Source organism: Budorcas taxicolor, chromosome 6 (genome assembly GCF_023091745.1).
Source record: "Budorcas taxicolor isolate Tak-1 chromosome 6, Takin1.1, whole genome shotgun sequence".
Taxonomy (NCBI): Eukaryota; Metazoa; Chordata; class Mammalia; order Artiodactyla; family Bovidae; genus Budorcas; species Budorcas taxicolor.
The window spans coordinates 113,537,080-113,562,763 of NC_068915.1; the positions used below are offsets into that span (position 1 = coordinate 113,537,080).

Consider the following 25,684-nt stretch of genomic DNA (forward strand, 5'->3'; position numbering starts at 1 on the left):
TGCTTGCTCTCACGGCCTCGGCAGCTGCAATCAGCTAATTTAGCGCCCCCCTCCCCGCCAGCTTTCTAATCGAAAAGGAATTTGATGCGGTGGGAAATGACAAGGAAACAGCAACAGACAGTGGTTAAGACACTCACTCGGGGAAAACAAATCAGCCATATCCGACTGAGAAACCTCAGTGCGCCTCTTAGCAGGAAGATATGCGAAACGAGAACAGTGAGACACGGTGTAGGAAGCAGCCTGGAAGCGCAGAAAGGAGGGCCTGTGCGGGAGGAGGCCTGCAGAGCCCCTTCCTTGACCGTGTGTCTGCTGAGCAGGCCCTTCTCATACAGTGGTCCTACTGAGGACCCGGGGGGCGGGGCATCCATTCAGGAATGGGAAACTGAGGCAGAGGCCATGGAGCGCTGGAGTCAGGCCTTGAACTCCACCAGCAGGGGTGAGGGTCAGGAACACGGGCCCTGGAGCCCCTTCTTGCCTGGGCTGGACTCCTGGCTTCACTGTGTCCTAACTGTGTGACCTCGGGCCAATTACTGAACCTCTATGAAATGCTGTGATAATGGTGCCTCCCTCAAGGTGGTTGTGGAGGGTGAGGAGTGAAGCCAGGCAGAGCTCCTGGGGCAGGTGGGAAGCCCTCAGGGGGTGGTCAGCGGTCAGTGTCCTTGGATGACCACCTTGCCCAGGTGCATGGCCGGGCTGACGTGCAGCCACAGGTCTGAAGTGGGCGGGTGGGGGCAGGTGGTTCCCAGGCCTGGGGGAGGGGCACGTGGAGCCCCCTCACTGACCCCCCTGCTGCAGGTCGCTTTGGGCTGGGGGAGGTGATGGGAGGGCACCTCGGCTCTGCATGGATGGGGCACCTGTGAGACGAGGTGATCACTCCCTCCTGGCTGCTCGTGTGTGAGTAGTGACGTCCCAGGAAGCTGAGATCTGTCTCACTGTTGTGAGCAGGTGTCCCCCAGACAGGCCAGAGGAGGGGCCGCAGCCCACCCTGTCCCATTGAGGGGACAGGTGCGCGCAGACCGACAGTCCCCGGGGCTGTTCCCGGAGATGCGGTCTGTGCCCAGTCCCATAATCTGCAAATCCGTCCATCACAGGCATCTGTGTCACGGAATCTGGCCAGGCCTGCCTTCCTCTGCTCACATCCAGGCCTTCAGGTCGTGGGCTGGCGCCCTTGCCACCGTGGACAGGGCTGACCAGTGGGCCCAGCCACAGCCTACAGACGCCAGCACCGAGGAGGCTGGAAACTCAGGCTGGGGGCACCTGTCTCCCTGGGGTGATGGTGGGGCCCAGGACACTTACCCAAGTGCTCAGGTGTGGCTTCTCAGAAAACAGCGCCCACTCAGGTCTCCTGTAACCCAGGCCTGGGCACTTCTCTTCCTCCAGAGGGATTCATCTGAAAGGCCCGGCCTCCACTGAAACACTCGCGTGTGTGACCCACTAATGTTTCAGCACCTACTGTGTGCTAGGGGGGCGATGATGACAATATGGCATGAGGAGTAATCACAGAGGGCGCCTGCACTGGGCTGAGAGCCTCAGGAAGGCTTCCTGGAGGAGGGGAATGCCGGGGCGAGGCTGGAGAGAAGGGGGTGCTACTGCAGCGCGTGCCAGGGCCTCAGGAGAATGAGAAGACAGCAAATCCCACTGGGAGGAAGCTTGCGGTTTACTCGATATCTGCACTGCCAGATTCTGCTGGGGACCCTAAAGCTGGGTCTTGCTGGCTCCAGCAGATAGGTGGATGCTGGTCCTTTCATAGGAAGAAGCTCAGGGACATCTCCTCTAACGGTCTCAGCATCCGCATGAGACAGGTGTTATCAGCCCTATTCTACAGATTAGAAAACTGAGGCTCCGACAGGTGGAGGATCTGCCCACCATCCTGCGACCCATTGGGCTCTTTTACAGCACGTTTTCCTTTCCTCACCTGGAACGCAGCACAGGTTTCCCTGCAGCCTAGAGTCTGGGGTGCAGGGAGAGGCTCCTGTGGTGGGAGGGGGCAGAGGGCATCAGAAGGACTATGCTGAGCCCAAGAACCCCTCAAGGCATTTAGTCAAAACCCCAGGCTCCTTCCCAGAGAGACGCTCACCACGTCATATATGCCTTTAAGGCCACCGCCAGGACGCCAAGGTTGAGCAGCTGTGGCCTGAACAGACGACGGCCAGGGGATAAGACCTACTGCCCCTCCCCAACAGCTGTCACGGCCCCTCCCCACCTGCCCTCTGCCCTGCCACTGCTCACCCCAGCCTGCACCCTGTCGGCAAAGTGTAGCGGGGGCACCAGAGGCCAGTGCCAGACCCCCCCACCATCAGCCACAGCACAGCGATGGAGAGTCAGGGCAGGCAGCTGGCAGCGATAGTGAAGCAGGCGGTTCCAGTCCACTCGTGGTGTGGGCAAAGGCGCAGCCTCGGGCCTGGGGTCAGGACGGAGCACAGGTCCTTTCCAGCCTCCTCGCTGGGAGTCTCAGTTCTCACTTGGCACGTGGGGGCAGTGCCCGCCTCGCAGGGCCCCTGTGGCAATCAAGGAGAGGCGGGCCTCTCGAGGGGAGGGGCATCCTGGCTCGGGCAGCCGCTGTCACCCAAGCTCTCGGCTTGCAAGGGCGCCTCCTTCCACACGCGGCGCTGGCAGTGCTCCACCGTGTTGCACATCTGGGCTGCCTCCCGGCTCTGGCACCAGAAGCTTGGGCCCAGGACACACTGGTCGGTGCCCAGCAGCGTGTCCCTGGGGTCGTGGCAAGCATGCAACTTCGTGCAGAGGGTGGTCGGGTCCATCATGTCCCTGAGGGTCTCCATGAGCACGGGCTGGTACTCGCTCACGAAGCGGCCGCACTGCATCACGAAGGGCAGGGGCAGGATGCCGCAGGCGAGCTTGAAGGCCCGCAGGATGCGGTGCTCGGTGCTCTTCTGCTCCAGGTTATGGACGGACAGACCGAACAGCCGCTGGCACCCCCTGCAGAGACTGTCCTTGTCCAGGAGGCCAGGGGGTGGGTTCGTGGGGCCCTCGTGGACCGCCCGGGCCCGCCTCCATCCCCTGCACAGTCGGATGACCATGCACATCTTTTCTGGAGTGAGTCTGCTCAGGACGTCCACCAGGGTGGGGATGTAGGTATCCACCAGCTTGATGCACTCCCGGACCACGGGAGGGGGCAGCACGGAGCACACACGCTCCAGGGCCTGGCTGATGAGGGTCCTGCTGCTGCTGCTTTCCAGCCAGTGGTCCAGCCTCTGCACCACCTGCAGACACACGTCACAGGCCACGGGACCCTGCATCTGCACCTCGCTCTTCTTCCACGGAGACGCCAGCTCCAGGGCAGGGACTCCGTCCACGGCAGCCACGTGAGCCGAGTTGGGGGTTCCCTGCCGCTCCTCACAGAAGCCCTCCTTCCCGCAGATCTCGCTGGGCAGCATGAACCTCAGTGTTTGCTCAGCAGGAGCAAAAAGCTGGTGGATGTAGTTCTTGCAAAGGAAAGCCAGGCCCGGCCCCAGGGACTTGCACTGTTCCCGTGTGGTCACCTGTGCCAGGCTGGACAGGCCGGGCCCAAGGGCACCCTGGAGCCGGGTGACCAGCCGGACACAGTCCTGGCACACAGTGCCCGCGGCAATCTGCTGACGCCGGGAGCTGAGGAGGCCATTGGCCACGAACGGGGCCACCACGTCGTATATGTCCTCCTCGGAGAGTGGCCTTGGGGTGGCCAGGTGCCTCTGCAGCGGCTGGCAGAGGGTGAGAGCCGTGCATACCTGTCCTGGGGCACTGCCCAGGTCCCCGCCAAGCATGCTCAGGACGGCTGAGTAGTGGGCATCCACCATCCCCTTGCATTTGACCGAAGACTCCTGGCTGGGAAGCCACTCACAGGTCTTCATCACTGCAGCCAGGACATCGGTCTCGGTGGCCTCGGGGTTCAGCCCGTTGCTGGCAGTGGCTGCCACATCCAGGCACAAGTCACAGGGCAGGGACCTGGTGGTGGGCTGGCTCCAGACCGAAACGCGGCAATGCCGGACGGCCCCGCATCTCGTCGCCGCCTGCAGGTCCCGACACCACACGGCCGGGCCCTTGGCGCACTCCTTGGGGCCAGAGATGGAGCCGGCCAGGGCAGTGCACAGCACGCCCGACAGAAGCAGCGGTGCACAGAGCATGCCTAGCCGTCACAGGGCCCGCTCCACTGCGCGCACGGCCACCCGCTGCTGCTATAAAGCCCCGGGCACGCCTGGTGGACAGCCCCGCCCTCCAGGCTCCTCCGCAGCCTGACTCATCGCCCTGTTGTTCCCTGGTTCTCTGCAATAGTGCAGGTCGCTTCTCCCTGGAGCACCGTTCGTCCCTCTCCCCCCACCCACTGGATAAACTCTCACTCGGCTTTCACAGCCCAGCTCAGTCTTCAGGAAAGCACAACTCAGCCACCTTTTTCCTGGAAGCCCGTTGGCCCCCTTCCCCACGGCTCATGCCCCCACTCTGGTGTCCTCTGCTGTGGGTCCCCTCCTAGAAAGAGAGCCTTTGATGCCTGTTCGTGCGAGTTGCTCAGTTGTGTCCAACTCTTTGCGACCCCATGGAAGGTATCCTCCTCTCCACGGAAATTTCCAGGCAAGAATACTGGAGTGGGTAACCATTCCCTTCTCCAGGGCATCTTCCCAGACCAGGGGTCGAACCCATGTCTCCCACACAGCAGGCAGGTTCTTTATTGTCTGAGCACCAGGGAAGCACAGAATGAGAGACTTTTGGGGGATTTTTGTCCCCCTGTGGGAGGCACAGGCATTCTGTCCTTTTAATGCCAGAGATGAAGTGATTTTAATGACTGGGCAACCACAGAAGCTCTGTTTCCTACATCTGGCCTTGAAATGGCTCGCCGGGCTGGCTCCGCTCCTGGCCCTGGCCGGCAGTGCCACATAAGGGCCCCTCCTGTCTTCATCTGTGATGCGAGTGCCCGCCGGCCTCCTGAGACAGCCGCCAGGGACAGGTCTGGAAACTTGGCTGAGTGTGGGCTGGCCCACCCTAGATAGGAAAGCGTTGGTTGAAAGCACCCTACACAGGAGGAATTTGTTTCATTTCTGTGTCACTCATAATCTTCTTATTATTCTTGTTGCGTTTTTACATGAGTTATCAGTCGAGTAGATCAGATGTCAGGCACACCCAGGCGTCCCGAGCTGGAGCCGGTTCATTAAAAGGAGGATTCCACAGCCAGCCTCGCCTTTGGCCTTCTTTCCACTTGGCTCATGGCTCCCACGGGGCCCTCCCACGCAGGGGTGGACAGGTCGGGGGCCCAAGGGCAGGGGGCTCCCCTGGAGTCGCCTGCTCCCGTCGGAGGGTGTAAGCCCCCTGCGTGGTGCTGTCTGTCAGGTTCAGAGGGGCAGCCCGCACCCCCACCTATGTGGGTCGGGCCTTGGGGCCTGAGATTGCAGCCACCTCATGGAGGAATGTGGCCGGGTGGCTCCATCCACCTCCTCCGGCGCCAGGGCTGGGAAGGGCGCGTGGAGAACAGGCCTCGCTGAGCTCTTCGCACCGGCCCGAGGGCTGTGGACCCTCTGGACCAGAGGAGGGACAGCCTTTGGGTTGCAGTGAGCCTGGGCGCTCGTATGCCCGGCTCCTGAGTCTCACTTGCAAAGTGGGGACTGGAGACATGGGGGTCCCATCTTGAGGTGCCTGGGGCAGGCAGGGGTTGGCTCACTTCAACACCCTTGCCACATGCCTGCTCCTCACTGAGCGCACCGCCTGAGATTCCTGAGCACCCACTCGCATCCTACGAGGGCTGTGGGCACCAGGCCAGCAAGCAAGAGGCCCTGCCCCGCCACTCTGCACCAGGGCCCCAGCCAGGCAGCCCCAGACCTCCTGCTCGGCCTTCCTGGCTGCTCTCACGGTCTCCTCCCCCAGGCACCACACTGCCCAGAGGCCCAGAAATCTCTCCCCACTGATGAAACACGAATTCGATTTTATTTTATAGAAAAATACATCAGTCAGTCACTCAGTCAGTTCAGTTGCTCAGTCGTGTCTGACTCTTTGCGACCCCATGGATGGCAGCACGCCAGGCTTCCCTGTCCATCAGCAACTTCCGGGGCTTACACACACTCATGTCCATCGAGCTGGAGATGCCGCAGGAGACTTTTCTCTTGGACTTTCTAATATTTTTTAAATTATTTATTTCATTATTTTACCAAGCCGCGTGACTTGTGAGACCTTAATTCTCTAACTAGGGATTGAATTTAGGCCCACAGCAGTGAGAGGCATAGAGTTCTGAGCACTGGACTACCAAATTTCCTATTAAAATATTTAATGCATACAGGAAAAGGCACAGATTATAAGTGTTCAGCTCAGGGAAGATCCACAGACTAAGCAAGTGCCCAGGCCCAGACAATGTCCATGATTCTGGGCAGCCCCAGCACACCTTCCAGCCACCCCTGCCCCGCCCACTGCCGGGAACCCTGACTGTTTCATCTCCGGCTTCTTTGGTGTGGTATTGGGCCTGTGAGCTCCGTTTGGGCTGCTGGGTGGGTCCTCATTTCTGTGCAGAATCCGTAGGGTGAATTCACATTTTACTAATCTATTCTACCCTCGTGAGCATTTGAGTCACATCCAGTTAGTTTGGGGCAGGCGTGGACACTTCTGTGCCCATCTAGGGATGCGTGTGTACCCCCATCTCTGCTGGGTTTTCACTGGAAGCGGAATTGCGGGGCTCAGATGGCAGACGTCCAGTAAAAGCCGACAAGGCAGTTTTCCACTGTGGTTGTGCCCACTGCCCTCAACAGGGCTCAAAGAGTTCTGGTTGCTCCACGTCTGTTTCGTCTGGGGGGAGGTTATGTTTTATTTTGATATAATTTCAAACTTAGAGGACCAGTGCAGAAACAGAGCAGGGAGCTCCTGGCCAGCGGTCACTCGGGCACCTTGGCCCGATTTGCTTTGTGGTTCCCCTCCCCGCTTCCCTCTCGTCGACCCATCCATCCACCTGTGTTTGTATGTACAGACACTTGTGTCCTAACCTGTTGAGAGTATAGTGATGTCATGTCCCTTTACCGCAGCTACTCCAGGGTGTTTCCGGAGGACAAGGACGTCCTCTCAGACAATCACAGCGCATCTGTCAGCATCCAGGGCTGTGATGTTGATACAATCCCACTGTTTAACCCGCAGCCCTTGCTCGGACCGTGAAGAGGCCTCAGGGCTGCCCTCTGACCACGATTCACTTCCTGGTCCCAGCTCCAGGGTCAGGGGCTATGTGCGCTTGCCACGGCTCCTCGGTCACCTTTCGGTGTTTTTCTTGACACTGGAGTCCCGGCGGGTTACTTGTAGCATGCTCTCCCCTTGGGTCTGCCCAGGTTCCCTCGCGCTCAGACATGGCAGGACCCCTCTGTGCCCCAGGTGGGGAGGGTGGGGCACAGCATCCTTGCGAATGCTTATTTTATTTAACAGATTGTAGTCCAGGCCTTTTTTGCATTTCTTTTTCTTGGGGATGGTCTTGCTCCCTGTCTCCTGTACAATGTCACGAACCTCCGTCCATAGTTCATCAGGCACTCTGTCTTATCAGATCTAATACCTTAAATCTATTTCTCACTTCCACTGTATAATTGTAAGGGATTTGATTCGGGTCATACCTGAACAGTCTAGTGGTTTTCCCCACTTTCTTCAATTTAAGTCTGAATTTGGCAATAAAGAGTCCATGGTCTGAGCCACAGTCAGCTCCCAGTCTTATTTTTGCTGACTGTATAGAGCTTCTCCATCTTTGGCTGCAAAGAATATAATCAGTCTGATTTCAGTGTTGGCTATCTGGTGATGTCCGTGTGTAGAGTCTTCTCTTGTGTTGTTGGAAGAGGGTGTTTGCTATTGTGTGTTGTTGGAAGAGGGTGCTGCAGCCCAAAGACTGAGACACGACTGAGGGACTAAACGGAACTGAACTGAGTCCATGCCTACAATTGCTCTGACGCCTAAACGGCTCCACATCAGCTCAGTGGGGCCCTTTGAGCTGGCCTGTGTGTCTCTGACATGTGTCCACCATACTTAGAGTGCTTCTCTGCTTTTAAACAAAGACTTGCTCCAGGCTTATCTTGTGCATTCCTTGAACCAACCCTGGAACCAGCCTGGTTGATGGAAGATAGTATTTAGAAACCAAGATCCAGGCATAGATGTGCTCATTGAAACTGTGGTGTCATTACGGCTGCCTTGGTGAACAGAGCAGTGAATACCTTACCTCTTACTGATGCAGGTGATGGAGGAAGGATGTGTTCACATAGAAATGGAGACACAGACATTTGTAGGTATGACGACAGACATGTACATACACGTAAACACATGTGTACTTGCAACCATCATCCATTCACCGTATGTCTTCATCAGACAATGAGTTCACTTTGATCCTTAGGCAACAACACCTTGGACAACATTCTAGTTTTCTTCCTTTCCAAATTCTTGACTCTCCTGCCCAATGGTCAGGTGTCTGGGTCCCATTATCCTTAATATACTTACTCATTTGCTGAATTCTAAAATAGAAAAAAGTAGTAGTCTCAGAATGCCTAATCCTGGGACTTCCCTGGTCGTCCAGTGGCTAAGACTGCACGCTTCCAATGCAGGGGCCTGGATTCCCTGGTCAGGGAATTGGATCTCATATGCTGCAACTAAGACTTCACACGCTGCAGCCAAAGATGCTGTGTGCCACGACGAAGACCCAGTGCAGCCAAATAAATACATATTTTAAAAAAGAAAGATAAAAAAGAACTCTTAACTCCTACCACCGTAAAAAGCAAAACTTACCAGCTAGACGTCTGCATTTGCACACATCTATCTTTACCCTTTTGACATACAATTTACATGTAGTAAAATGTACATGCTGTAACTGTGCAATTTGGCCTATTCTAGCACACATACACCAGAGAAGGCAATGGCATCCCAACTCCAGTACTCTTGGCTGGAAAATCCCATGGACAGAGGAGCCTGGTGGGCTGCAGCCCATGGGGTCGCTAAGAGTCGGACACGACTGAGCGACTTCACTTTCACTTTTCACTTTCATGCATTGGAGAAGGAAATGGCAACCCACTCCAGCGTTCTTGCCTGGAGAATCCCAGGGACGGGGGAGCCTGGTGGGCTGCTGTCTATGGGGTCGCACAGAGTCGGACACGACTGAAGTGACTTAGCAGCAGCAGCACACACACACACGTGTGTAAACCACACCCATCGCCCTCAACCAGAGCAATCGCTTTTCTGATTTTCTTCACCTTTGATCAGTTTCACTTCTTCCTGAATCTGCATCAGTGGGGTGGGGTGGTGTGTCCGCTGCTTTCACCCTCTGGACAAGACCCCGCCCTGTGGTTTCTGGGCCTTACCGCCTGGTACTGTCCCCTGTGCCAGCTGCCAGAGTGTCCTCATCGCCGAGGGCTGGCGTCGGGTATTCCAGTTTGGGGTTATTCAAGTATCACTGCTTTGTACATTCTTCGGAACACTGTGCAGTGGGCAGAGTGGGCATTTCTGTTGAGTGGGCATCTGGAGGAGGACTTCGAGGGGCCCGGTGTCGGTGTGTGCTGAGCAGATGCACCAGGCTCTGATGTGGTGGCCCCGGGCCTGTCCCCCAGCAGCGTTGCTCCACACGGCTCTGATGTCACCCTGCAGAAAGTGCTGGAAATGATACAACCAGCGTTCCTCCACCACCCACCATCCAACGAAAGGCAGCACTTGCTGTATATTTTATAAATTCCATCTGTTTAAAACATTTCCCTGGAAGGTACTTACTTTTTCTTCCTAACTAGAAATAAGCCTGGTCGCAATGGGATCGGGGGGTGAGAGGGGGACATTTTGTGCGTGAGGCCCCGTGTGTTGAGCTAGGGTCAGGGAAGGGACCCACAGGAGGTGGGCCTGAAGCTTGCAGATGCCCTGCTTCCCAGAGGACCAGTGAGGAGAGAGAGGGAACTGGGAGCAGGGCCCACTTGTCCACGCTTTGCCTGGCCCTCTGGCCTCCATTTCACCATCAGTCCTCGAGGCTGCCTTGCTGTCTGGGCGGGGGGAGCTGCCCCCAGGTACACGGTGACGCGTGCACGCTCTTCTGCCCACACGGAGGGACACAGGCTCCAGCCCCGTGGGGCTCCCCAGCCTGTGTTCTGGACTCTGAGCGCAGAGATGCTGGCCTCTCCGACCTCTGAGCCCTTTCCTCTATCCCGCCTGATGCTGTTGCCCCCTGCCACCCCGACCCAGGGCCGCCTCTCTTTCTCTCTGCCTTTCCTGCCTCTTCTGGGTGACACTCCCGTGCTGCCAGGCCATACTGCGGGGGTGTTTCCTGCCTGTGTTTGCAGCCCCTGCTGTGAGCTGGGGCTCAGCACCAGACGGAGATGGATGAGGACTGGATATTCGGGTCCTGGGGACACACCACTCGTGCCTCTTCTGGCGCCAGGTGGAAACGATTTCTACGAAGTAAAGAAAAGCGGGCGAGGTTCGCTGAGGGCTGCTGGGTGCTTTCGCACAGGGTGGCCTGGGGGGGCCCTCTGGGGGAGGCCCCTCTGGGAGGGGGCCTGAGCACAGCAGTGGCTGCGGTGGGCACCCAGCAGCGGCACCCAGGAAGGAGGCACAGCAGAGGAGGCCAGAGGCGGTTACGTGCTGCCATTGGTGCAGGGCCAGGAGGCCAGGAGGTGGGGCATGAGAGCCTCCTGAGTCAGCCAGCCCCTTCCCAAGAGGGGAAGCCCACTGTTGCTTCTGAGATGGTGGAGGTCAGCTTTACCTGAGTTCGGTCTTTGGGAGCCTCCTGGTAGGCGGTGTGGGCAGGCAGCCCAAGGCAGGGGTCAGGACCTCCCCCAGGAGAGCACCCAAGTTCATCAGAGAGCCGCAGGGAAGCAGAGCCCATCCCCACAGCCAGGCCCTGGGGTGGCCTGGCAGAGCCAGGAGGTGAGTGGGGGCTGCCCGGGAGCTGAGTGGGAGGCCGGGACTCATACCTGAGCCAAGAGGTGTGGGCGCATGGGTGAGCCGGGCAAAATTACAAGCAAGAGCAGGGCAGTGGAATTCCTGAACGGGGCTGGGATAGGGCGGGCAGGGGTGATGTGTGCCAGGAGGCCTGCAAAGCATCTTCAGCGCCCTCGAGGGGAGCTGGACCTGTAAGTCCAGCGAGCCCAGGTCAGCAACATCCAACACTCTTCCCAGGGACCAGCCAGCTCGCTCGCCCCGCTCCTGGAAAGGCGCGTCGCGGGACTTAGGGGCTGCGGGGGATCCTCATTTCACAGATGTGGGCGGAGCAGGGGCAGAGCGAGGGGCGGGGCCCAGCAGCCCGGCTCCAATGTGGGCGGGGTGAGGGGCGGGGCGTGGCACCTCTGGCTCCGAAGTGGGCGGGGCCTGGCATCTCCGGCTCCCACAGAGCTTGACACCACCGCCGCCCCCCACACCCAGGATGGCCTGCCCTCATGGGTCCCCTTTGAGGCCTCGGTTTCACGGTAGCGACAGAGGAGGAGACCATGCCTGCCCCACTTGCACCGTCAGAGTCTGAGAACAAGGTGTCGGGAGGCTGAGCTCCGGGGCAGGGGGAGGGATCCTTCCTTGCCTGTTTCTGGGCTTGAGGGATGGCCAGTAACCCTCGGTGTCCTTGGCCTGTGGCTGTCCCCCCAGCCTCTGTCATCACATGGCTTCTCCCTGTGGGTCTGTGTCTGTGTCCAAATGTCCTCTTCTTATAAGCACACTCATCATCAGGGTTGGGCCCACCCTGATCCAGCATGACCTTGTCTTAACCAGTTACCGCCAGTTTAATCACTCAGTCGGGTCCAACTCTTTGTGACCCCATGGACTGCAGCATGCCAGGCTCCCTGTCCATCACCAACTCCTGGAGTTTGCTCAAACTCATGTCCATTGAGTCGGTGATGCCATCCAACCATCTCCTCCTCTGTCGTCCCCTTCTCCTCCTGCCTTCAATCGTTCCCAGCTTCAGCGTCTTTTCAAATGAGTCAGTTCCTCACATCAGGTGGCCAAAGTACTGGAGTTTCAGCATCAGTCCTTCCAATGAATATCCAGGACTGATTTTCTTTAGGATGGACTGTGGATCTCCTTGCAGTCCAAGGGACTCTCAAGAGTCTTCTCCAACACCATAGTTCAAAAGCATCAATTCTTCAGTGCTCAGCTTTCTTTATAGTCCAACTCTCACATCTATACATGACTACTGGAAAAACCATAGCTTTGACTAGACGGACCTTTGTTGGCAAAGTAATGTGTCTGCTTTTTAATATGTTGTCTAGGTTGGTCATAGTTTTTCTTCCAAGGAGCAAGCATCTTTTAATTTCATGGCTGCAATCACCATCTGCAATGATTTTGGAGCCTCCTAAAAGTAAATCTCTCACTATTTCCACTGTTTCCCCATCTATTTGCCGTGAAGTGATGGGGCCAGATGCCATAATCTTAGTTTCCTGAATGTTGAGCTTTAAGCCAACTTTTTCATTCCTCTTTCACTTTCATCGAGAGGCTCTTTAGTTCTTCTTCACTTTCTGCCATAAGGGTGGTGTCATCTGCATATCTGAGGTTACTGATATTTCTCCCAGAAATCTTGATTCCAGCTTGTGCTTCATCCAGTCTGGCATTTCTCATGCTGTACTCTGCATAGAAGTTAAATAAGCAGGGTTAGAGCCTTGACGTATTCCTTTCCCGATTTGGAACCAGTCTGTTGTTCCATGTCCAGTTCTAACTGTTGCTTCCTGACCTGCATACAGGTTTCTCAAGAGACACATCTACAAACATCCTGTTAATATTTCTAGAATAAGGTCACACTCATAGGTCCCAGTTTAGGCCTTCAGCCTGTCTTTTACAGGACATGATTCATTCCATCCATAGCAGAGGGGTTCTGGGCCCTGCTGACCTTGACATTAAATGCTACCTGTGGTTTGGACCCAGCCTTGGCCCTGGGAAGGCTGGGGCAGGGACCCTCCTCTGCACAGAGAGCCTCTGGGTTGGGGCCAGGCACCTGGGTATTTGTGGAGCACTCTGACACACCAGCCACTGTACATGTCTGTGAAGCTCCTCTGAGCCCCTGGCAAGTCGAATAGGATTGGAGTTTGGCTCCAGAACACGCAGGCTGAATGGCAGGGGGTTTTCAAGGGCAGACCCTAGTTCTCTGTCCCTTCAAGCCTACTTGGATCTTCCAGCTCCAGTGGCCCCCACCTCCAGGCATTTAGGAGCCCCTCTAAAGGCATGGTAAAGAATCTGCCTGCGTTGCGGGAGACCGAGGTTTGATGCCTGGGTCGGGAATATTCCCTGGAGAAGAGATGGCGACCCACACTCGTATTCTTGCCTGTAGAATGCCATGAACAGAGGGGCCTGGTGGGCTACAGTCCATGGGGTTGGTAGTAAAGAGTCCAACATGACTGAGCCGCCAACACTTTCACTTTTTGAAGGCTATGAAGCTATAGCCCCCAGGATGGAGACTGGCGATCAGAGAAGCAGGGACGTGAGGAAGGGGTGTAGACACAGGTGTGTGGGGCTCGGACACACAAGCCTCCACAGCCTGGATACCTTCCCTTGAGGGGCAGCACGTCTGCGCTGGCTGAGCGTCCCCCTGCGCCCAGCACCTCGGGTGGTCCTGTGTATCGTCCGCTGAGTCCCGCCTTCCTCCCGGTGTCCCACAGCTGCACAGGTGCCATCCTGCCTGCCCCTCCCGGTGGGGCATGCCCCGCCTTCCAGGGCCAGGCTGCAGCTCCACCAGGGTCTTAACATAACAAGCCCCACCCGGCCTGCCCAGGGGAGGATGGCCTCCGGAAAGCACCTGGGGGAGCTGGCAGGGCCTCCCTGGCAGGTAAAATAGGTCGTCTCATCCCCACAGGCGCAGGGAGAAGGCTGGTCGTGGGCAGAGTTCCTCTTAGTCGGTTAGAAGAGAGAAAACAAGCAGATCCTAAGGACAGATGGGCCAGGCTGTGCCTGTTTTGCTTGACCTTCACGTATATGTTCAACAGTGAGGCACTGCGGCCCTATTAGGGGCTCAGTGCTGCTGTTCTGAGTACTGGGGACATTCTGATTAATGAAACAGAGAAAGCCCCAGGTTCCTGAAACTAGTGGGAGGGAGCAGAAATTAAACAACAATTATAAAACACAAGTAGGTGTTGTAAGATAGAAAAAGGTGATGAGTGAGAGGGAGAGAAATGGCATGCAGGGTGGGAAGGGTCAGAAATGGGGGTGGTCAGTGATGCCACAATCCTAGGGTAAAGGCTTGAGAAGGGATGGGCGAGAACCAGGTGGGTGTCTGGGGAGAGTATGCTTCAGAGGGACTGTGCAAAGGCCCCATGGCAGCGGGAGGCAGGATCAGCAAGGGGGCCAGGGGTCACTGCGGTGAGGCAGCTGAGCTCCAGGGGAGGGCCTGGGTGACAGGGAGGGGCAGCAGCTGTGGGCTCTGCTACGTCTGTGAAGTTAGAGCAGACAGGACGTGCTGCGGGTTTGGATGTGGGATGTGGGAGAGTGGAATCGCCGACCAGCCGCATGTCGGACCCGAGCAGCTAGCTGGGAGGCTGGTCTGGAGGAGAGGGACCCGGGCAGGCAGACCTGTTGGCCCATTGTTGTGACATCCAGGCGAGAGGCAGGTGCCTGACACAGGGCGTGGGGTGGAGGAGGACTTATGAGGGAGGGACACTGAGGACCCAACCTGTGCGCTGGGTGGTGAGACGGGGAGGAGGGCACGAGGCGGGGCTTCCTCCCAGGAGGAGAGGCATGGTTTAGCCAGTCAGTTCAGTTGCTCAGTCGTGTCCGACTCTTTGCGACCCCATGGACTGCCGCATGCCAGACCTCCCTGTCCATCACCAACTCCCGGAGTTCACTCTAACTCATGTCCATCGAGTCAGTGATGCCATCCAGCCATCTCATCCTCTGTCGTCCCCTCCTCCTCCTGCCTTCAATCCTTCCCAGCATCAGGGTCTTTTCAAATGAGGCAGCTCTTCACACGAGGTGGCCAAAGTACTGGAGTTTCATCTTTGGCATCAGTCCTTCCAATGAACACCCAGGACTGGTCTCCTTTAGGATGGACTGGTTGGACCTCTTGCAGTCCAAGGAACTCTCAAGAGTCTCCTCCAACACCACAGTTCAAAAGCATCAATTCTTCGGTGCTCAGCTTTCTTCACAGTCCCACTCTCACATCCATACATGACCACTGGGAAAACCATAGCCTTGACTAGACGGACCTTTGTTGGCAAAGTAACGTCTCTGCTTTTTAATATGCTGTCTAGATTGGTCACAACTTTTCTTCCAAGGAGGAAGTGTTTTTTAATTTCATGGCTGCAGTCACCATCTGCAGTGATTTTGGAGCCCAAAAAATAAAGTCACTCATTGTTTCTACTGTTTTCCCATCTATTTGCCATGAGAGGCGTGGTTTGGGGGAGGGAAAATGCTGACCTCTCAGACCATGGTGAGAGTGGATTTGGGACAGACAGTCAGCCCTCAGCGGGAAGGTCCCGGCCGGGGTGAAAGTGCAGAAGACCACCTCTGAGTGGTCTTTGAGGTGCTGAGCAGTTGAGAACTTTCCGACAGCCTCCCAGAGGGACTTCTCATCCAAACGCAGCCTGCACATCAGCAGACAGCCTGTGTTTCCTTCGCATTGGTCCTCACGTTGGTTTCCTGGGCTGCATAACACAGCAGGCTGGGGGCATGAACAACAGAAGTTTATTGTCTCCAGTTGCAGAGGTCAGAGTCCAAAATCAAGGTGTCAGCAGGACTGGTCACTCCGAGGCTGAGAGGGAAACTGCCCAGGCTTTGCCCCGGGGTCTGAGGGTTCACTGGTGGTCTCTGGTTTCCAGAAACATCACCCCATCTCTGCCGCCCTCATCACACAGCCTCCTCCCTGTGTGCCTGCCTGTGTCTAGTTTCCTACTTATGAAAACCGCCAATCATATCAGAAGGGGCTCACCTGCATGGCTCAGCTGGTAAAGAATCTGCCTGCAGTGCGAGAGAGGCAGGTTCAGTCCCTGGGTCGGGAAGATCCCCTGGAGAAGGAAATGGCCACCCACTCCAGGATTCTTGCCTGGAGAATTCCATGGACAGAGGAGCGAGGCGGGCTACAGTCCAAAGAGTCGGACGTGACTGAGCAACTAAGACTTTCACTGTCCCCTACAGCAGCGTGACCTCATTTTAACATTTCCTCCTAGAATTATCCTTGCAGTTTTGTCAGAAACTCAATTGACCATATATGGGCGGGTCTGTTTCTGGGCTGTCTGTTCTGCTCCATGAATCCCCATGTCAGTTCTGTCTGGAGCATATTGTTTGGATTACAGTAGATCTCGAAAGCAGGCCATGTGAGTCTTCTAAAGTTCTCCCTTTGGACACTTGTTTTGTCTATTCTAGGGAGAGCTTTGGCCATTTCCATATGTAGAATTGTAGGAGATCCCCCCATTCCCCATCCTGCCCACAGGGTGTGGAGGACCTACCTGTACCAGGAGCCGTGCTGAACCCACCCAGGTGCGGCCACGGCATGGAGGGGGATACTACATGGGGGCCCATGCCAAGGTGCAATCGGGCAGTTTAAGAACCCACAGGTCACAGAGTTAGTGGCAGTCGGGGCCAGGATTCCAGCCAAGCGGCCGCCCTCTGAGTCCCAGGCCCTGTGGCTCTGGCTCCCTGGGAAACCTCTGCCCTCGTCCTATCTCTCCACACCCCGGGATCTTTGGATCCCGTGGCAGCCGGGGGAGGAGGGCAGGGGTTAGGGTTACTCTGGTTCTATCGCGGAGGATACCGGGCTGAGTGCTCCCAGGCACGGGTCCGGTCCTCCCCGTCCAGCTCATTCTCTCCTCCCTCCACCTGGAGCGGGGTGGCTGGCGGGGCACTAGGGGTCCATGTTAGCTGCTAGAGCACAGGAGGGCCTTGCTAGGCAGGCGTGGGCTCTGCTGGGAGCCTGGGCAGGCCGAGGGTGCACAGGCCGGGCTTCTGGGGCACAGCCAGGGGACCCCTCCACAGAGAGGGAGCAAGACAGCTTCCTCTAGGGGCTGAAGGGTGCTGGCTGCCATCCCCACCCCCTCCCAAGAAGCCCTGATGCCCCAGGGGATTTCCTTTCATTCTGGAAGAGAGGCTGAGAGTCCGTGACACAGCTGCCATGCCAGGACGGAAGTGCCTCCTTTTCTGGGAGAGGCTGTCTGGCAGACAGCCCTGATTGACAGCGTCTGCTGTCCCAAAGCCCCCAGCTCACAGGACCTGCCTCACGGTGGCCCGTCCTCCCCTTACTGGTCACTCAGGACATGCAGGGCCATGTGCTCGCTGCTCACCCCTTGGATACGATCACTGCTTCTCCAGGACGACTTTGCGGGGCAGCATGGTGTCCACCCTCATCCATTTCACAGATGAGAAAACTGAGGCTCGGAGAGGTCAAACCCTTTTCCTTAGGTTCAGCCAGTGTGTGCTCAGCCATTGTCTTGGATCCTGTCACTTCTATTTGTTTGCTAATCCTATCCTAGGGAGAAAGGTTCTATTTTCCGTGGAGGGATGGACGCACGGTTGACATAAGTAAATGAATCCTCGTATCAGGAACTGTGGAAGTCAGAGCCAGCCCCTGGGGTCCTTCAGGGCTCAGGACAGGGAGCGTGGCTTCTGCCACCCGTCTGGAGGACCCTGCTGCCGTCAGAGATGGATGCTAACATTGAAACACTGCAGTTATGAAGCATTCCTGGCTGTGGGAAAGCACATCACCGACCCTTACACATCGGTGGACACAAGGCAGCTGTTAACGTCCTGCATACGTGTTGCAGGTTCTCTGAGAGCAGTGGAGCACTGCAGACACAGCGAGGCCCCACGTGAAACCCCGCTCTCACTCTGACCTGCTCCAGCCTCATCTGTGTTCCTGTGGTTTCACCACATCCATCCGTGTCCATGAACAAAGGCAGCCCTTGGGTCATGTGCCTTAAATCTGCACACGTGGTCCCAACCTGGACCTCTCCGCCAGCGGCTTGTTCTTCACTCAGCGCTGTGTTTATGAAATGGATCCCTGTTGATAGGTGGGATTCTGTTGTGTGGATAACCCACCGTTGATCTGTTTCCCTTTGGAGGGATGCTGTGTTTTCTTCCTCCCATTTTTTTGGTTTTGTTTTGGATATTTTGGCCAGTCCAGCACAGCCAACAGCCTTGCGTGGGTCTCCCAGCACACCTGCGTGAGCCAGCCAGGATATTAGGCGCGGTCCTCTGTAGGCAGACTGCTGTTCAGAGCACAGCACATCTCCTGAGTCACTGGTGTGGCCACGGTTGCCCCAGAGCCCTGTGCCAGTCAAACCTGGAGTGCGTGTGTTCAAAAGATTTTTTTTTCCCTCCCTCCCGCCCACTTCCTCCTTCCTTCGCCTCTCCCCTGCACCTGCAGCGTGGGATCCATACACACCGACCAGGATGGACACCCTCGCTTTGCCACCCACTTGTGGGACCACGTGGTGCTGTGGTTCTGCCTCCTGGCTGTGAGGTGGGGGCGATAATTCCCTTGGGGAGGTTGCTGGGACCCAGAGTCACCCTAGACGGGCGGCATGCTGGACAGGGTTTTCAGTAAACGTTGGACGGCGTCTTCTGCTCGCTGCTCGATTCATTGCTGCATTCTTCCACGCCGCGAGCTCTCAGAGCTCACGCGGGTGGGCCGGCTCCCCGCCAGGCCCCCTGGAGCCTCCTGCCAGGCTTCTCCCCTTCCCCAGCTGAGCCCCGAGGTCAGGTTCTCAGGTGGGTTCTGTGTTTGTCTCCGCAGTCTTTGGCCTGGAAAATCGCTCCAGTTTTCCAGGAATCTGATTGCCTCCTCCCCTGGAGTTTCAGCAGCCAGAAATTCCACCACACCCAGGCGTCCCCAGGGAGGGCCCCCTTTGGCCCCAGAGGGTCGTTTGTGAGGGAGGCACCTGGGCCAGCTGGAGGGTTGGGCCTGGGAAACATCTGGAAATTCTTGATCCTTGAAATTATTTAAACAAATACCATTTGCTTTCTGCGTTGAGCTTTAAACCACCCGAAGGATGGGGGCCCCCCAGGACGCATGGGCAACTGGGTCTTCCTGCTCCAGGGGGGAGGGTCCCACAGGGGTGTGGGCAGGGCCTGCGGAGCCACCAGATGGACTGGGCTCTGGTGCCCAGCCTGTGGAGCGGCCGTGACCTCAGCTCTCCCTGCCCTGTTTCCTCATGTGTGTCTAGGTGCGTTCATGGAGGGTCTTTTCTGACTCGTGAGATCTACCTGGTGAAGCTGGGCTTCCCAGTGTCTCATTGGTGGGTGCCGCCCGCCCCCCACCAGCCAGCGGAGGGGAGGAGTTAGGGAAACCAGGGGAGTCACAGCTGAAACGGGGGAGCAGTCCCCCACCCCTGGCCCTTCCCTGGGACCCTGTGGTTCCCAGGGGCCATTAAATTTCGTGAGCAGGCTTCAGGTGAGAGCATCTCCTCTTCGCGACTGCTCAGAAGCAGCCTGGTCAACCTGCGCGCCAAGGCTCCCATACCATGTGAGGGGCCCCCAGCCCCCCAGCTACTGTTCCCCAATCTGGAGGCCCTGTTCCCATCTGTGTAGTGCTCACCACAGCTGCAGGGTTCTTTGCTTAGTGATCCAATCTATGCCTGCTTCTCCCAACACATGCGCCCCAACCTTCCAGGGCTCTCCTTCTGGTGTCTGGCGCTGGGGCAGGCCCAGCACCTGGGAGGTGTCCATGAGCCACAGAGGGAGGGAGGGAGGGAGGGAGTGAGTGAGTGAGTGAGTGAATAAATGAGTGAGTGAATAAATGAGTGAGTGAATAAATGAGTGAGTGAATGAATGAACAGGTGAGTGGGTGAATGAATGAACAGGTGAGTGGGTGAATGAATGAATGAACAGGAATGAATGAATGAACAAGTGAGTGGGTGAATGAACGAATGAACGGCTGAGTGGGTGAATGAACGTGGTGACCTGAGCCCAGGCCTAGACCTGAACAGGAGAAGTGGCCTGGCCTGGCAGCTGGCAGGCCCCACCACAGAGCCGCCTGGAGCCCTGAGGCTGAGCCTTGGCCCGCCCTGGGCCCCAGTCTCCCCTCCAGGCATGGGGGAGGGACCAGACTCCTGGCCCCAACCGCTCCCAAATGTGTGCGGGGCACCCCTGTGCAGGGCCCAGTGTGGGGCTTAGGAAGGCCCAGTCCCCAGCCCCGGATCCCCCTGCTGAAAGTGCAGGCCAGGGAGGGGACCCAGCCCCCTGCACACCCACCGCCCTGCAAGGACTGGAGGCCATGGGCATCCCGAGCGGGACGATGTGGATGGCTGAGTGGTGCACACGGCTGCTCTGAGCTGGCTGGGTCGGGATGAGCCTGGACAGCCTGGAGGGGAGCTTGGGCTTGGTCTCCAGGGCGGCGGGAGCCGCAGAACAGCTGCAGGGCTGCAGGGTGGACTGAGACAGGGAGCCCAGAGACGCAGCTGGCGGCACCGCCCATGCTGAGGCCATGGAAGTGGGGAGGCCGCGGAGGTGTCGATGGTCTGAGCTTTGTCCATCGGGGGAGGACCTGCACACAGCCTGGAGGCCCTGTTGGTGGGATAGGCGTTTCAGAGGGGTGTGCGTGTGGCAGCCCGTGAGACAGACAGATGGAGACGGAGACGGAGGTGCTGGCAGCCCACCCCGCCCCGAGGCCCGGCTCTCTGAGAAGCTCTGTGCTCTGAGGTCTGCCGACAAACAGGTGAGGAGCCGGCAGGTCCCCTGCCCGTGGGCCCAGCTGCCCAAAGGGGAAGAGGCCGCGAAGCCTGCCGGCTCGTCTCAGTTCACGCTCCATCTCTCTGTTCTCCACCATCCTCCTTCCCTCCTTGCGTGGGCTCAGGAGGACCCTAATCCCTCTGAGCTGCTGTTTCTTCAGATGCAGGTGGGTGTCAGGGAGAAAGGAGAGTCGGATAGGTCGAGGGCCTGGGAAAGCGGCCAGCCAGCCCTCTAGGTCTGCCTGGCGCTGGCCCCCGCTGACTCCTCCCCTTCATCCTCATCCTTCATCCTTTCATGGTACGGATGCTGTTATCCCCATTTTACAGGTGAGGAAACTGAGGCCCAGGAAGCAGGTGGCTTTCCCCAAGGCCGGCAGGTGGCCAGTAAAGGGCAGAGCTGGAATTCAGTCTGCCTCCCGACGCGGGTTGCCGGCCTCTGTCCTCCCACTTTCTACTCTGAACAGGCAGGTGGGTTTCAGTCAAGGTCCCCTGTCAGGCTGGGCCTCACTCTTCTCATCTGTAGCTGGGGATGAGGAGCTCCTTGCAGGCATAGGTGGGAAGCCTGGAGCCCAGCCACCGCAGACCCTGGCCAGATGGTCAGCCCACAGTGCCCCCCCGACACACAGGCAGCCCCCTCCAAACTGCCAGAGTCAGTTTGCCAAACAGGCTCTCCTGGGGCCAGAGTCAGCCAGGACCAGCTAGTTCTGACCTTCTGTGTAGCTAAACCGGTTCCTCCTACATCTTAGTTATCCTGAGTCCTAGGAACTGGGACACAAAGGGTGTTTTTCCAGGAGGCCCAAGGCTTCCTGCGGGACAGCAGAAGAAGAGGCTCTGTTTCTGGGTGGGCCCTGAGGGACAGGGGCCCCTCCCCCACCTCTGCCCTGAAGCTGCTCTGGGCCTTCAGGGGAATTTTCTCATGTCCGCTGGACACACAGGTGGCCTCAGTGGCAGACAGGCCACTGGGTCAGGCTTCCCTTCTGCTCACACCCCTGCCTCCCTCGGGCTGGCATGCGCCACCTTGCTATACTCCCCCAAGAGCCAGCAGGATTGACGGGCAGGTGGCTGACCTTAGTCGGTCACAAGGTGACCCATTCTCCCCCTCAAGGCTGAGAACAGTCCAGCCTCGGAGTGCAGCTTTAGAGGGGAACAGTCACAGGCAGGTCCTAGCGACACCTGAACGGGGCAGCACGGATGGTGTGGGGCCACTGGGGTCTCTCCTTCGTTTTTTTGGAGAGGAGAGACTCACCCAGGCAGTAGTGGGGAGGCCCTGGCACCAGGGCTGTGTGACCTTCTGCAGGTGACTCAACCTCTCTGAGCCTCCCATGTCTTCCTTCACCTTGGAGGAGCCGGGTGGAAGGAGCCACCTCTCTGCATCCCGCCCCTACCCCGACCCCCACAGCAACCTCGCACAGGGACCGTGATGCCAGGTTAGAGCCCAGGCTTCCCAGGGCAGTCCTGGCCCCCTTGTTTGTGAGCTCAGTGAATGAATGAATGACATACTTGCTTTCCGATCAGGAAACCAGAGGCACCAAGGAGCTGGTCTCTGTTTTACGTTCAGGGCAGGTTACGAACCTTCCTTTTTGTGCATTTTTCTGCTGTTTCCCACCCATAAGCTTGTGGTGTGTGGAGGTAGGAGGGACCTCCTCTACAGGACAGAAACCTCGGTAGGAGAGAGGCAGCCTGGAGCAGGGGATGACAGGAGAGAGGGAGCCTAGAGCAGGGGGATGGCAGGAGAGAGGCAGCCTGGAGCAGTGGTTGGCAGGAAAGAGGCAGCCTGGAGCAGGGGGATGGCAAGAGAGAGGCAGCCTCCGGAGCAAGAAATGGTGGGAGAGAGGCAGCCTGGAGCAGGGGATGGCGGGAGAGAGACAGCCTGGAGCAGGGGATGGCGGGAGAGAGGCAGCCTGGAGCAGCGGGATGGAGAAGCCCCACGCACCTGGGGATTTTGTTTTGGGGACCACTAGCTCCGTCTCACCTGGTACACACACATGGGAAAGCAGGAAGGGGCTTCTTGGCACAGATGCTTGGATTGTCGCTGCTGTGAAAGAAGACTTCCCATGCACCTGGGTCTCAGGAGGTGGAGAAAGCTGATACCCAGCTGCTGGACTTGGGGTCCCTGGCTGCAAGGCCATGTTCACACCCGTAACGCCCCGCCCTGCTGTTCCCTGCTTGCTGACCCTGGCAGGCTCCTCCTGCCCTGGCTCCGTCTTGCCCCCGACAAAGAGAAGGGGTGCCTGCTGCTGAGTTGTGGGGGAGTGGTGAATAAGAGAGAGTCAGCATGAAGGCCTGAGCCCAGCGCCCAGCATTTCAGCCCCACGTGGACGCCGTCTTCCTGTCCCCCCCTCTCTGTGCCATCCCCATTCTTTCCAAGGGCTGGCACACTGTAGGTGATTCACAAACGTAGCACCTAGTAGGGCCACAGACAGACTCCCCCCTGCCCGGTCCTTCCTGGAGGGCGTTTTCTCCTCCCAAGCACCTCGTTTGTTCTGCCTGATTTCTGACCTCTCATCTCAGCACTGCTGGGCCCCAGAGCTGAGCGACTTTATTCCAGAAAGGACGGGAGGCAGACTCGGAGGCCCAGCTGGGATGGGGAGGGGACCCCGGCACCCTGGCCCCAGGCGGCTTTCAGGCAGGAGCCAGCTGAGTGCTCCCACGGATGTCCTCCCAAGTGACAGACCTGGGCCCAGGGCTGGGGTGGGGCAGGCGACTCAGCAGGGGCTGCACCAAACGCACTTTCCTTGTTTGTCTCTGCTTGACTAGCTCAGCTTTCTTGGCTTCGGGGAAAGGCCAGGAAGGGAGACCAGAGGTCCTTGAACTTCATTTCTGAGCAAATGTGCTCAGGCCTTGCACACACTGGGCCTCTGCAGAGGGGCCTAACCTCCAGGGCCGGGGATCTCTGACCTGCAGGCTTGGCAGGGTGGGTCTCAGCAGAGGGGATACACTGAAACAAGCCTGCCTTGACCTGGGTGGGTGGCATCCTACTCCTTTCGGGCACTGTGGGAGGCACAGTATTTCTCAGAAAAATCTGAGGGCGGGAAGAGCATTCCAGGGACAGAGAATAGCCTGTGGGAACAGAACAGCCCTGCCTGTGTGAAGGCAAGGGTCCCACGAAGGCCTTGCGGGGGACAGGACGTGTGGGGCTGCGGGCAGGGCCGGCAGGGAAGTTTGAGGTCAGAGGGTGGGGGCTATGGACATCAGGCGGGGACAAGGCACCGTGGGTACTGAAAGTGAAGTCGCTCGGTCGTGTTCGACTCTTTGCGACCCCATGGACTGTAGCCCACCAGGCTCCTCCATCCATGGGATTTTCCAGGCAAGAGTACTGGAGTGGGTTGCCATTTCCTTCTCCAGGAGATCTTCCCAACCCAGAGACTGAACCGGGTCTCCCACATTGCGGGCAGACACTTTACCATCTGAGCCCCAGGGGGGCCGTATGGGTACTGGGGAGACACTGAATGTTGTTGAGCGAGGGAGGCTGCGTGTCAAGCGAGTCTTACATGTTACCGTGGTAGTTTCCCAGCTTCATTCGATAAGCGAGACTGATGTCTTATCATTCAGGTGTCATTTATTCATTCATCAGGTGTGATTTAAGCCTCCTTCCTCCAGGGCCTGGCCTGGGTGATGCTGGGAACTCAGGCGCTCAGACACAGTTCTGGCCCAAGAGGAGCCCACCGTGGGGGCAGCAGGAGCCCCAGAGCTCAGGGCGGGGCCAAGGGGAGCCCCGACACCAGGGCAATGGGCCCTGCCTGGCAGGCTTCTTGGCAGAGGTGAAAGGTGAAAGGTGAAAGGTGAAAGTCGCTCTGTCACCTCTGCCTCTTGGCGACCCCAGGGGCTCCCCCATGGGGGACCCCATGTGCATATACAGTCCACGGGCTTCTCCAGGCCGGAACACTGCAGTGGGTAGCTGTTCCCTTCTCCAGGGGATCTTCCCAACCCAGGGATCGAACCCAGGTCTCCCGCATTGCGGGCAGATTCTTTCCCAGCTTAGCCACCAGGGAAGCCCAAGGACACTGGAGTGGGTAGCCTGTCCCTTCTCCAGCGGACCTTCCCGACCCAGGGATTGAACCGGGGTCTCCTGCATTGCGGGTGGATTCTTTACCAACTGAGCTGCTAGGGAAGCCCTTGGTGGAGGTGAGCAAAACGCTAAAGGTGAGCAGGAGAGCCTCTGCTCCAATCCATCCAACATCTATCCATTCATCCGGCAAACACCTGTGGGCCTGCTGTGTGCCAGGCAGCTCGCAGGGCGTGGGAATCAAGGAGGACTCATGCTCATCACCCCCGTCTTACAGGGGGAGGCCGAGGCTCGGAGGGGCTCCCTTGCGTGTCGGGGAGGGTGGAAGGAAAGCCAGTGGCTCCGTCCTCCGCTCTCTGCCTCTGCGCTGTACTTCGCAGATGTCCTTACCCCAAAGGCCTCCCTGGCCCCTTCCTCCCACCTGGGTGACATGCGCACACACCTTCCACAGGGCTCCAGGGCTCCAGCGAAGGTTGGCACTCACCACTCTGGATGGCACTTATCTTAGGAGCCCACCTACCCCACCACATTGTCGGGGGGGGGGGCAGTAATCTCAGATCCCAGATGGAGTGAGGCACCCCCCAAGGCGTCCCAGGGCTCTTACCACACCGAAGTGTGCCCTGGGCCCACGGGCACGAAGTAGGGGCCTCCAGCCTGTGGCCAGTGCAGCTGTGAGACCTCCAGGCAGGCATCTGAGGTCCAGACAGGCTGGGTCCCAGCCCCAGCCTTCTGAGCTATTCTGTGATGGAAAAACAGCCTGAAGTCGCAGCTTTAATCCCGAACTCCCCTAAGGGCCCGACTTCTATTCCATTGCATACAATGTCAAGAGCACTTTTCCCTTTTGGCTTTCACAAGCCCCGTGGTGCCCTTGTGTCCAGAGCCTGCCCTTCACAGCCATCTGGGTGGCTCAGCGGAGCGGCACGGTGAATTTCCGTGTCGGGTGGGAACAACCACAGGCTTGTCGGAATTACACGCCGAGAGCTGTGTAACTGAGATTGGGCAAGACTCGTTTCTTAGGAGCAGGAATCTGGTGGGAAAGTTAAAACGACATGACTTGGCTGGATGTTCAGATCTGGGAGTAAGAGACGCATCCCCTACCCTGCTTCCCCCATCCCGCCCCAGCTGATGGCACGTGTTGACTGTGACC

At 57.9% G+C, this 25,684-nt stretch overlaps 2 protein-coding genes across 2 annotated transcripts in view; one reads left to right on the forward strand and one right to left on the reverse strand.

Moving 5' to 3' along the window:
* SORCS2 (sortilin related VPS10 domain containing receptor 2) overlaps positions 1 to 25,684 on the forward strand; it is a 491,862-nt gene that overhangs the window by 212,201 nt on the left and 253,977 nt on the right. The window lies entirely within an intron of this gene.
* PSAPL1 (prosaposin like 1) lies at positions 2,508 to 4,121 on the reverse strand. The gene has a single exon (XM_052641669.1). The coding sequence runs from the start codon at positions 4,119 to 4,121 to the stop codon at positions 2,508 to 2,510; it is 1,614 nt and encodes a 537-aa protein (XP_052497629.1).